This window comes from Capricornis sumatraensis, chromosome X (assembly GCF_032405125.1).
Source record: "Capricornis sumatraensis isolate serow.1 chromosome X, serow.2, whole genome shotgun sequence".
NCBI lineage: Eukaryota > Metazoa > Chordata > Mammalia > Artiodactyla > Bovidae > Capricornis > Capricornis sumatraensis.
The window spans coordinates 145,387,050-145,399,656 of NC_091092.1; the positions used below are offsets into that span (position 1 = coordinate 145,387,050).

General features: G+C 52.7%; 1 protein-coding gene across 1 annotated transcript in view; it reads left to right on the forward strand.

Moving 5' to 3' along the window:
• The window catches only part of PUDP (pseudouridine 5'-phosphatase), a 64,124-nt gene extending 53,685 nt beyond the window's left edge, over nucleotides 1–10,439 (forward strand). Inside the window, exon 4 of the mRNA XM_068962616.1 lies at nucleotides 9,115–10,439. Within this exon, the coding sequence (XP_068818717.1) occupies nucleotides 9,115–9,291 (177 nt within the window). The 3' untranslated portion in view covers nucleotides 9,292–10,439. The remainder of the gene's footprint in view (nucleotides 1–9,114) is intronic.
• Nucleotides 10,440–12,607: the final 2,168 nt, after the last annotated feature.

Below are 12,607 nucleotides of genomic sequence, written 5' to 3' on the forward strand. Positions count from 1 at the left end.
CAGAGGAGCCTGGCGCGGTACAGTCCATGGGTTGCACAGAGTCGGACACGACTCTACAAGTAACACTTAACACAGGGAGCCTTTGCTTTGAGGAATATAAAGAGGGTTTAGAAAAAACTCTCTTCCCACTGCTGTTGATTCTCAAATGTCTTCAGCTCAGAAGAATCCTTGGGCCCCTGTGGCGTGTTCTGGCCCTCCTTTACCCCCGAGGGAGTCCCTGTTTTTCTTTTTTTTTTTTTTACTCCCTAACCCTAACCCTAACCCTTCTTGCTTCCTCTCCCCTGACATTCAGCGTCTGGCTGGCCAGCAGGAAGGCCTCTGCTCAGTTAGCTCTGCATTTCTGGAGGCCCTCAACTCCTCCTCCGTCCCGAGAGGTCTCACCTTCCCCTTGGCTTCGGGGAGTGCTGCCTTCCAGGAGCCCTTGGTCCGGCTCCCCCTCTGACCAGCTGGTCTCGGGCCGGCCCCGGGAGCCTCCCGGACTCCATGATGCCCACGTTGGATCCCACCTGCACCTTCCCACGCTCTGTGGCCACTGGCACGTCCCAGGCCCTCCCCAGCTGGCTGGTGTCAGTGACCTCCCGAACGGGAGGCCCTTGTCCCCTCGCATCTCCCCCAGACCCGCTGCACCGCCTCGCTCTGCCGGCAGCCCTGCGGAGATCAGAGGCCACGGCCCGTGGTCCTTCGGATTGCAGGGTGACTTAGGCGGCCGGGCCTGGGCGCTCCCAGTTGCCATGAAGACACGGGCTCCCGTGGGACTTCCCTGGCAGTCCAGTGGTCCAGAACTTAGCCTTCCAGTCTGTGGGTTTGATGCCTGGTTGAGGAACTAAGATTCCTACCTGCCTGAAGGCCCCAGAACAAAAACATAGACAGAAGCAGTGTTTACCAGACCTTCAAAATGGTCCCATATGAAAAAAAAATCTTAAAGAAATGCGCCACCTACAGCCCATAGGCCTAGAATGCATAGCGAATAATGCTGTGTAATTACATTATTTAAAGACATAATGACCCACTCTCAGCTGTCTGAGATGGAACGATGGGAGAGACATAACTCTTCCTGGACAGGACATATGAAATATACCTCCTACACACACTTTTCCTCACTTCACCTGGATGGGTGTTCACCTCCATTTTCACATCCAGTATAGTTGTGTGTGTGTGTGTGTGTGTTAGTCTGACTCTTGGGACCCCGTGATGGACTGTAGCCCCCCAGGCTCCTCTGTCCATGGGATTTTCCAAGGCAACAATACTGGAGTGGGTTGCCATTCCCTTCTCCAGGGCATCTTCCCATCTGAGGGATCGAACCCATGTCTCCTGCATTGGCAGGCGGGTTCTTTAACCGCTGAGCTACCCGGGAAGTCCCTCAAGTGTCACCAGTCATCGTGTTTGGTATATTTCAAGCCGGGAAATCCAGCGGCAGCCCCGTCTCCCTTTGCAGGAACCCTTGAGCAATCTCACTGAAGTTCCAGCACTAAGAACCTCTTCCTACACCCCTGCCCCATCTATCTTTGCCATCACAGGGAGCATCCACCTGACCGGAGCCCTTCGCTGTGTCTGTCTGTGATGTTTCTGTTTGGCTGTGTTCGGCGTGAGTTGCTTCTGGTTCTGTGGATTCATATGCACAGACACATACATCAAACAAGATGTAAGTTGGTGCAGGCATGTGCCGGAAGCCAGTGTTTGTTACTGACTGGAAGCATCACCTGAGGAGCTCCTCTATGCCTGGCTCCTGTAGTGTGGTTGCGCCAGCATGCCTGCGGAGCGGCTTTCTCGGTTCTCTACACGTGGCTGTGAAATCTCCCCATGTCGGCCGTTTCAGAGGACAGGAGTTCTCATGAGGCCATCAGGACAGCGTGTCCATGTAACCCAGCCATCTTAAGCTGCCATCACAGAATGAAAATCTGACAGGACTTCAGACCTTTACAAGGACGGGTTGTATCTTGGATTTCTGATAAATTAACTAAACAGCCGTGCCTGCATATACATGTATTAGACACACACGACTCTGCTAGTCTGGGAGCAGTCAGGATTTCCAGGTGGGCCTAGTGGTGAAGGACCCACCTGCCAATGCAGGAGACGCAGGTTCGATTCCCAGGATGGGAAGATTCCTCTGGAGGAGGGCATGGCAACCCACTCCAGTATTCTTGCCTGGAGAATTCCATGGACAGAGGACCTGGTGGGCTACAGTCCGTGGGGGCGCAGAGAGTGGGATGCGACCGAAGCGACCTAGCATGCACGCATGGGAGCAATCTCACTCAAGTTCCAGCACTAAGAACCTCTTCTTGCACCCCGGTTTTGTCTGTGGAATGTGTGTAAAGCACAGCTGTGGTCTTGTTTCCAGTTCAGTGTGCCTGGCTCCCCACAGGACCACATCAAGTGTATACCCTTTCACCCGGCCACTTTCTCCCTCGCTGGTTCCTGCAGAATTCCATCTTAGCTGCTGCTTGTATGAGTGAGAGTGAACGTCGCTCAGTCGTGTCCGACTCTGTGGCCCCATGGAATTCTCCAGGCCAGAATACTGGAGTGGGTAGCCTTTCCCTTCTCCAGGGGATCTTCCTGACCCAGGGGTTGAACCCAGGTCTTCCGCATTGCAGGTGGATTCTTTACCAGCTGAGCCACCTGGGACTAGTGTATAATGGGCAGGGAAGGGGTGGGAGGAACCCTATAGGGTAAAAAAAACACTGCTGAATGCAAAAAAGACACAGATGTGTATAACGGACTTTTGGACTCAGAGGGAGAGGGAGAGGGTGGGATGATTTGGGAGAATGGCATTGCAGCATGTATACTATCATGTAAAAATCGAATCTCCAGTCTATGTCTGACGCAGGATACAGCATGCTTAGGGCTGGTGCATGGTGATGACCCAGAGAGATGTTATGGGGAGGGAGGTGGGAGGGGGGTTCATGTTTGGGAACGCATGTACACCCGTGGTGGATTCATGTCAATCTATGGCAAAACCAATACAGTATTGTAAATTAAAATTAAAAAAAAAAAAACACAGCTGAATGCAAAGACTTCTTAGGGTGTGCCAGTGAGCAGAACGCCTGAGAAACACTGGATCAGTTGTACACTGGATCAGTTGAATGGTTGCAAACTTGGACAAACTCCAGGAGATGCTGGTAGACAGAGAGGCCTGGCGTGCTGCCGTCCATGGGGCCGGGAGCAGTCAGACACACCTTGGCCACTGAACCAGAGCAACAACACCGGTTCAACTCCTACTGAGTTCGTTATTGTTGCTGTTCCGTGGCTCAGTGTGGTGTGAGGGCTTGCCAGGTGGCTCAGTGGTAAAGAACCTGCCTGCCAGTGCAGGAGACTCTGATTTGATTCACCGGTGGGGAAGATCCCCTGGAGGAGGAGGGCATGGCAACCCACGCCAGTATTCTTCCCTGGAGAATCCCATGGACAGAGGAGCCTGGCGGGCTGCAGCCCATGGGGTTGCAAAGAATCGGACATACCTGAGCGTGCACGAACGAACACACGTTTCCTTGCGTGTGTATCAGTTCCCATGGTAACCGCCAGGCTGTCTGTACACGGCGTCTGCGGGCAGAGAGGGAAAATCCCCTCAGCGGGTCCGTCCTGTGATAAGTGCGGCCAAGGCAGGTGGGAGGAAGTGTGGTCGGCTCCGCTGGAGCTGCGTCACCCGGGAAGCGCTTGCTTCCTTTGCGCAGACCGCAGGCGCAGGACGTCCCCAGGTGCTTCTTCCCCTGAGAAGGTCGCCCCGGGGGGTGTGTGGTCAGTGTGCTCAGGAGCACAGACTGGGGGGCTGTGGGGGCTGCAGCAGCAGACACGTGTGCCCCCTGGTCCTGGGGCTGGGGTCCAGCACAGGGGGCGCTTGTCAGGGCGTCCTGCTCGCTCCTGTGTCCTCACGGGGGCGGTCCTCTGGGGCGAGGAGGGCGGGGTGGACAGAACGACTTCCCCGTCATCTTCGAGGGATCCCCACCCTCTCTCATGAGGCCCCCTTGGGACTCAGTCACCTGAAAGGCCTTCCAGGGACCCCGTCTCCAAGTCCACTGGGTGAGAGGCTTTAGCACTGGATGTATTCAGACACATTAGCCACCTAATCGTCAAGGCTGATGGCGCAGGCCAGCTCTCAACACGGGAGACCAGTGGGGCCTTGGGCCAGTGCTGTGGTTTACCAGTAACCCGCAAAAGGCCGGGGGAGCCACCTCTGCTCACACCTAGCTCTTGCCTCTCACATCCAGCCCACCTCCTCTGACGCTCACACACCTCTCCTCACACCTAGCCATCTCTGATCACACACAGCCCTCGCCTCTGACACTCATACACCTCTGCTCATACCCAGGCACCTCTGATCACACCCAGCCCACCTCCTCTGACACATCTCTGCTCACATGCAGCCATATCTGATCACACCCAGCCCTCACATTTCACACCCAGCCCACGTCCTGTGATGCTCACACACCTCTGCTCATAACCAGGCACCTCTGATCACACCCAGCCCACCTTCTCTGACGCTCACACACCTCTGCTCATACCCAGCCATCTCTGATCACACCCAGCCCTTGCCTGTGACACTCTCACACCTGTGCTCACACCCAGACATCTCTGATCACACCCAGCCTTTGCCTCTGACATTCGCCCACCTCTGCTCACACTCACCTCTTTTCACACCCAGGCACCTCTGATCACACCTAGCCTGCCTCCTCTGATGCTCACACACCTCTGCTCACACGTAGCCATCTCTGATCACACCCAGCCCTCACCTCTCACACCCAGCCCACCTCCTCTGATGCTCACACACCTCTACTCAAACCCAGCCCTCGCCTCTGACACTCAAACACCTGTGCTCACACCCAGCTATCTCTAAACACACCCAGCCTTTGCCTCTCACACCAAGACCTCTTCTCTGACACTCACACAGCTATGCTCACACCCTGACATCTGTGGTCACACCCAGCCCTTGCCTCTGACATTCACCCACCTCTGCTCACACTCACACACCTCTGTGCATGCCCAGCCATCTCTAATCACACCCAGCCCTCTTCTCTCACACCCAGCCCATCTCTCATACTCAGCCACCTCACCTCACACCCAGCCCCCCTGCTCACACCCAGCCCAGTCCTGCTCCCCCAGGACACAGGCAGGCCCGTCTTGTCTGCCTGGCTCTCCCCAGTGCCCTCAAACCCAGGCTGTCAGGAAGCAGGCTCTCCTTCCCTCCTCCGTAACGGTGACCCCAGTGCCCTCCTCGTCAGAAAGCCTGGACTCCCCTTTGCCTCAACAGGGGCTGTGTCGTCCATCAGACTCCACGTTGCCTCTGAAGGATTTCCCTGATCCCATCCACTGTCCCTTCCATCCACCACCATCACACAGAGATTCTGTTTCCTTAGCAAGATTCTTCATCGCTAGCAAGTGGACCGTCTTAGTTCTGTCGATGCTCGTCTTTCAGGGACCTCCTGACTCCCTGGTGGTTCAGACGAGCAGCCGGGTGAAGCTTGTGGACGTGGGCCATCCCACAGGGCCCCTCGCCAAGTCTGAGCATCTCTGGAGGAGCAGGGTCGCCACCTCCGGGTGCTGAGCCCCTGAAACACTTCGCTTCACCTCCCCAGTCGTTCGTTGCAAACGTCATCCCTTCTAAATTAAACCCCTCCAGCTACAGTTTAATTAAGCTCATCTGTTCTCCAGGAGATGAAATCCAGATATATTTGAGCCCTCAGCTTGGCGAGGGCTCCAGAATGCTCCACACTGCATTCTGGAGACCCGGACACCATCCCTAAACGCTGTGGCCCTCCTGCCGCTGTGACCTTCAGCTCACCTCTGAGCCTCGGTCGGTGCGGGTCCCTCACCGGGGACAGTGGCAGGAGAGTGCCGGCTGGCCTCTGTGCTCCCCTGTGTGGCTCCAAGTCCTGAACAGGGCCCTTTGGCCACCGCCCCAGATATAACAGGCGCCGCTCAGGTGCCCGCTGTCTGCCTGGCACTGTAGTGGGTGGGCTGCCTCTCCCTCACACCCGCCCAGTTACACACACACGCTGTGAGAGGAGTGTTCCTGACCAGCCACTGCCTAAGACTCTTGGAAGTGTGTCCTGGGGTGCCCGCTCCAGGTGCCAGGCTCCTCATTGTCCTGAAAGTGTGGGCTGCTGAGCTCCTCAGTGTCCTGAAAGTGTGTCCCGGGGTGCCTGCTCCGGTGCCAAGCTCCTCATTGTCCTGAGAGTATGGGGTGCTGAGCTCCTCAGTGTCCTGAAAGTGTGTCCCGGGGTGCCTGCTCCAGGTGCTGAGCTCCTCAGTGTCCTGAAAGTGTGTCCCGGGGTGCCCACTCTGGGTGCCGAGCTCTCAGTGTCCTGAAAGTGTGGGTTACTGAGCTCCTCAGTGTCCTGAAAGTGTGTCCTGGGGTGCCCGCTAAGGGTGCCGAGCTCCAAACATCACCCCCATAGGTTAAAGTTTCGTATCTGTTGTGGTCTGTGCGCAGGTTGGAAAAGACACTCCAGACCTGGAATACTTCAGAGTCAAGTTTGTTAGAGTGGAAGACGCTGTCAGAACAGCGGCTCACGGGAGGGCCAATGCTTTCATGGGTCGGTAGTTGATGTTTGCAACTTCAGGACAAAGCCGATTCCTGCTGGAGGGGTGGTATTAGGTGACTGGTTATTAGGGTGTCAAAAGCAATCATAGTCTGTGTTGTGTGTGTGTGTTGTGTTGGGTGTTGTGTGAGTGTATTCTGTGTTGTCTGTATTGTATGTTGTGTATTGTGTATGTGTTGTGTGAGTGGGTATATTGTGTGATGTGTGTATTGTGGGTGTGGGGGTGTTGTGTTTTGTGTGTGTTGTATTGTGTTGTGTGAGTGTATTCTGTCCTGTGTGTGTTATGTGTATGTGTGTTATGAGTCTGTATTGAGTATATTTATGTTGTGTGTTGTGTGTGTTGTGTGAGTGGGTGTATTCTGTGTGAGTGTATCGTGTGTGTGGTGTATGAGTGGGTGTATTCTGTGTTGTGTGTATTGTGGGTGTGGTGTGTGTTTTGTGTGAGTGGGTATATTCTGAGCTGTATGTCTGTGGGTGTGGGGTGTGGTGTGTGACTGGGTGTATTCTGTGTTCTGGGTGTGGTGTGTGTGTGTTGTATGAGTGGCTGTATTCTGTGTTGTGTGTGCTCTGTATTGAGGCTGTGTTGTCTGTATTGCGGCTGTGTTGTGTGTATCTTGGGTGTTGTGTATATTGTGGGTGGATTGTATGTTGTGTGTATCATGTGTGTTGTGTGTACTATGTATGTATTGCTGGTGTGTTGTGTGCATTCTGAGTATGTTGTGTGTATGCTGTGTTGTGTGTATCGTAGGTTGTTGTGTATGCTGTGTGGTGTGTGTACTGTGTGTTTTGTGTAATATGGGTGTGGTGTGTGTATTTCAGGTGTGCTGTGTGTCTCGTAGGTTGTGTGTACTGTGGTGTGTATTGCGAGTGTGTTGTATGTGGTGTGTATTGTGTTGTATGTACTGTGTGGTGTGTGTGCTGTGTGTGTGGTATGTATTGCGGGTGTTATGGGTGTGTTGTGTGTATTGTGTGTTGTGTATTGTGGGTGTTATGTTGTGTGTAACCTGTGTGTCGTGTGTGTTGTGTAGATTGTGTTGTGTGCTGTGTGTATTGCAGGTGTGTTGTGTGTATTGTGGGTGTGTTGTGTGTCGTGTGTCGTGTGTACTGTTGTATATTGTGGGTGTGTCGTGTGTTGTGGGTGTTTCGTGTGTTGTGTGTACTGCGGGTGTATCGTGTGTGTGTTGTGTATGCTGTTTGTATAGTAGGTTGTGTGTACTGTGTGTGGTGTGCTCTGTGTTGTGTGTACTGTGGGTGTGTTGTGTGTAGTGTGTGTAATATAGGTGTGGTGTGTATTGCGGGTGTGTTGTATATCGCGTGTTGTGTGTATGCTGTGTGTTGTGTGTATCGTAGGTTGTTGTGTGTACTGTGGGTGTGGTGTGTACTTTTTGTGTTGGGTGTGGTGTGCTGTGTGTGTTGCGGGTGTGTCATGTGGGTTGTGTGTACTGTGTGTGTGCTGTGAGTGCTGCGGGTGTCCGCCCCCAGCGTGTGGAGGCAGCAGGGCGGAGCGCACCGAGGAAGGCGGGGAGCATCCCTGCTGACGGCGCGGCCCCCGCAGACAGACGTGCAGTGCAGAGTGCGCCGCGCCGCAGCAGGGCTGCCCGGGGCTCCGGGGGAAAAAGCCGTCTGCAGCGCAGGGACGCGGGCCAGTCCCTGGGCGGGCAGAGCCCTGGAGGAGGGCAGCCCGCTCCCGTGTTCTTGCCTGAGAGTCCCACGGACAGAGGAGCCTGGCGGGCTGCAGTCACAGAAAGTCGGACACACATACGCGCGCGCGCTCCCTCGGCCCGTGTGGAGTTCCAGGGGCGCAGGGAGACTGGGCAGGCACGTGTGCTCCCGGGAGGGAAGGGCTGTGAGGCTGACGGCCCGCTCAGCCCCGGGCAGGCTCCGGCTCCCACTCGGAGCGCGGACTGCCCTGAACCTGGCGTGGGCGCTGGTCGCAGGACGGCGCAGGAGTCTCGCTGACCACCCGCCCCCTCCTCGGGATACAGACGCCCCGCTTCGAGGCAGTGTCTGAGCAAGCCAGGACAGGTACCGCGCCAGGTGCTCGGTCTTGGGGTTCAGGCGGTTCCGAGGCGTGCTCTGCACACCCTGGGGCTGGGCTCCTCACTGACCCGGCGTGACGTTTAAGGAGCAACCCACTGTGCCTGACACGTGGCCGGCGGTGAGGTCACTTTATGCCTCACCCGCGTGCTTTCTTCTTACCCTTCACAACCTCCTCTCGTGCTTGGGACGCTCCGACGGAACCCCTCCTTAAAGATTCCAGTGAAATTAACTTGTGAGTCTCGAGCCCGGTCTGCCCGCTGAGCTGTGCCAGCTTTCGGGGCTGAGAGCGATGGGCCAGCCCGCCGTCAAGTGCCAGGGTGGGCCGCGCTCGGATGGGGTGCGTGCCAGCCCCCTCCTTGCCCCTCACGGGTGATGAAGCGGGCAACCCCCATCCACACCCTTCCTGGGTCCTGCAGAACTCCGGCCATGCCCACAGGCGGACTCAGCCGCCAGCCACGGGGGCTCTGCCCACCCAGGCGAGACGAGTGGGTACCGACTGGGATGACTCAACCCTCTTTTTTTTTTTGCCTCCCTTGCCCTGCAGTGCCTGGTCTTCGAGGATGCACCCAACGGGGTGGAGGCGGCCCTCGCCGCTGGGATGCAGGTGGTCATGGTCCCCGACGGAAGGCTGAACCCAGACCTGGCCTCCAAGGCCACCCTCGTGCTGGGCTCCCTGCAGGATTTCCAGCCCGAGCTGTTCGGCCTGCCTCCCTACGACTGAGGCGGTGCCCACCCGCCCCTGCCCCGGCGGGCTCCGCTGGGAGCGGGCCGGGGGATGCCCTGAAGAGCCAGAGGGAAGCCCCACGCCCAGACCTGCCCCGGAACCGGCCTGCAACTCCAGGCCTTCTCAGCCCGCGGAGGGCCGGGCCCGTGCTCTCCATGGGCTGCAAACTCGCTTGACACGCAGAAGGCAGACCCAGCCCAGAACACAAGATGGAAGATTCTCACTCGAATAATCGTATTTAATCTGAATAATTTAGCTTCACGTCCTTTATCTTCTTTGGTGTTCTCAACCCTGTCTGGCAACTGTAAAATATGTATGCATATATGTATGTGCCTGTATGTATATATATGTAGGTACATATTTATTTCTATTTATAGACATCAAGTACTGTATCAGTCTTAAGTGCGTTTTTGTCTTCAAGGGCAGTAACAACTGTTACAAGTGAGGTGGTCATTCTGTTTGTAATCTGAGTGGGAAATTCACATCAGGACCTGTGGTCAGAGCCCGTGACCGCAACATCCATTGTTTGCTGTCGGTGTGGACATCGTTGTAGCCTACGTCTTACGTCGAGGTGCATATGCACGTTCGAGAACATTTTCTACCTCAGAGAAATCGTTTCCTTTAAGATCATTTATTTTTCTAATACGCTCTTTGGTGGAGATAGAATTGGACTGGAGAATGCAGTCTTGGTATCACCAAGAACCCATTTGGGGAACAGTTTATCGGACATTACGTGCTGGTGATTAACACCTTCTAATAGATTTCTTCCAGAAGCCTGGCACGCTGCAGTCCATGGGGTTGTAAGGAGTCGGACACAACTTAGCGACTGGATAACAACAGACTTCCTCAGCCTTTTGCATTGGGAACATCATTGAAAAATGAGAATGATATAATCACGGGGTATTCCTACTGGGTGGCCCCCCAACCCAAGTATTCTCTGTTACTGATTGTCTTAAGCTGATTTTCAACCGTGTAACGTCTTAGAAAAATGAAAGAAATGTGTGTGACGGTGGTGATTGTTCGTGATTATTTCTGGCCTTTGACCAGTTTTGCACCGTTTCAGCTAATTGATCTCAATATTTCTTGATGGCCCTGTATACGTGTCTCTTTGAATTCTCCCTGAAACTGCTTGTAACATGTTACTGTTTCCCTCACCAGTTAATGTCATTGAATAAAAGTTTTGACTCTTGTTTCAGTTTTATTTGTGAGTATGATTTTATCATTCTCTTTTTAAAAAAATGTCACATCCCAGGGACTTCCCTGGTGGTGCTCTTCACCATCCAGTGCTGGGGGTGTCAGTTCGATCCCTGGTTGGGGCGCTTAAGATCCCACATGCCTTATGGCCAAAAATCCAAAACAGAACAGAAACAATATTGTAACAAACTCAATAAAGACTTAAAATTATCTTCTAACAAATGTAAAACATAAATGTGACTGGTTGACTTTTTATTTTTTTAAGCCACAAACAGTATTAATACTGTAAGATGATATTTGCATATGTATATTTTAAAATTTTTATTGAAATATACTTGTTTCATAATGTTGTGTAGCTTCAGGTGTTCAGCAAACTGACTTGCTGATATACATGTATTTATTCTTTTTCTGAGTGTTTCCTATTATAGGTTATTCCAGAATATTGAGTGGAGTTTGCTGTGCTGTACAAGTACGTCCTTGTTGCCTATTTTATATACAGTAGGCATACATATGGTCAGTGAACCAAGCTCTCTTTGCGCTCTGCAGATAAAGGTTCTCAGTGAAATGGTCACTTGCTTGATTTCTAAGTGATCACATTCTTCCCAAATGTTTGTGCTTTGTGAATAAGGTCGCTTCTGTCATTTGTTTTACACTGCACGTATAAATGATATCATACGGTATTTGTCTTTCTCTGACTTCCTTCACTTAGTACGATCATCTCTGGGTCCACCCATGTTTCTGTAAACGGCACGTCTTTGCATCTCTTATTAAGCATGAGACCAGGGGAAACATGCTATTAAATACATTTACTCATTGAGAACCTTGTCAGAGAGGTGGTGAGTTCATATATTACGCAGAGGCATTTAAAATGACTTGTTTACAAAATCCACTTTGTGGAAGAATTGGCTTGCATTCCACATTCAGAGTCTCAGTCAGATAAGGGCACATATTGTAAAGAACACCTGTTTCTCTGTAAGCTGAGTCAATACTCTTAGTTGTTGATGTACTCACTATTCCTTTTAAAAGTCAGAAACAAAAGGATTCCTCCTTCAGTACGTTTTTATCACCATTCTAGAAATTCTAGTCAATGAGTAATGCCCCTTAATGTTTACATATGAGTCCCATGATATAAGATCTCTCTGAACCGTGTCTGTTTCTCCACTTCCAAAGGACGTCTTCACTGGATACTGAATTCTGAAGTGTTAGTTGCTCGGCTGTGTCTAAGTCTTTGTGACCCCATGGACTGTAGCCCGCCCAGCTCCTCTGTGCATAGGATTCTCCAGGCAGGAATACTGGAGTGGGTTGCCATTCCCTTCTCCAAGAGATCTTCCCAACCCAGGGGTCGAACCTGGGTCTTCTGCATCGGCAGGCGGATTCCTTACTGCTGAGCCATCCGGGAAGCCCCAGACTGCCCCTTGTTATCCCTCTCTAAGTCTTAACGTCTTAACGTCTTGAGGAGACGAATTGAGGTACAATTAGGTTTTGTATCTTGTGAGGTCAGTGCTGGGGCTGACTGTTAAAGGTTAACACTCAGGGCAGCACTCCAGAGAACGTCATCATTCCCCACACTGTTAATCGTGATCCACAGGGAAATACATAGACATTGTTGGTAATTAAACTATCAAGGATGTTTGGCATCGCAAGAGCATTGTCCGGGTGCAGAACTGACTCGTGCAGGTCTCGCCTGGATGCAGCCAGCCCTGTATTTATTTCCTCGTGGGCCCACGCTGTTGAAGGCAGCCCACAGAACACACTCTTGCCTTATTACCTGCACCATCCTTTTTTTAAAAAAAAAATATTATTTTTGATCTGGACCATTTTTTTAAGTCTATTGAAATTTGTCACAATATTGTTTCTGTTTTATGCTCTGGAGTTTTGACCAGGAAGCTTGTGGGATCCTAGCTCCCCAGGCAGAAATCGAACCCGCACCTCCTGCCTTGCAAGGCAGAGTCTTAACCACTGGACTGCCGGGAAAGTGCATGAATCATCCATTTTTATTTAAGGAGACTGTTTTCCTTACACAAGTTTGAGAGACACCCACTAATGGAGAAAATACGAAGCCTCTCGAATGCCAGCTCTTCTCTCTTGCCTTCATTGGCTCCCTCGTGCCTGCGGTCTT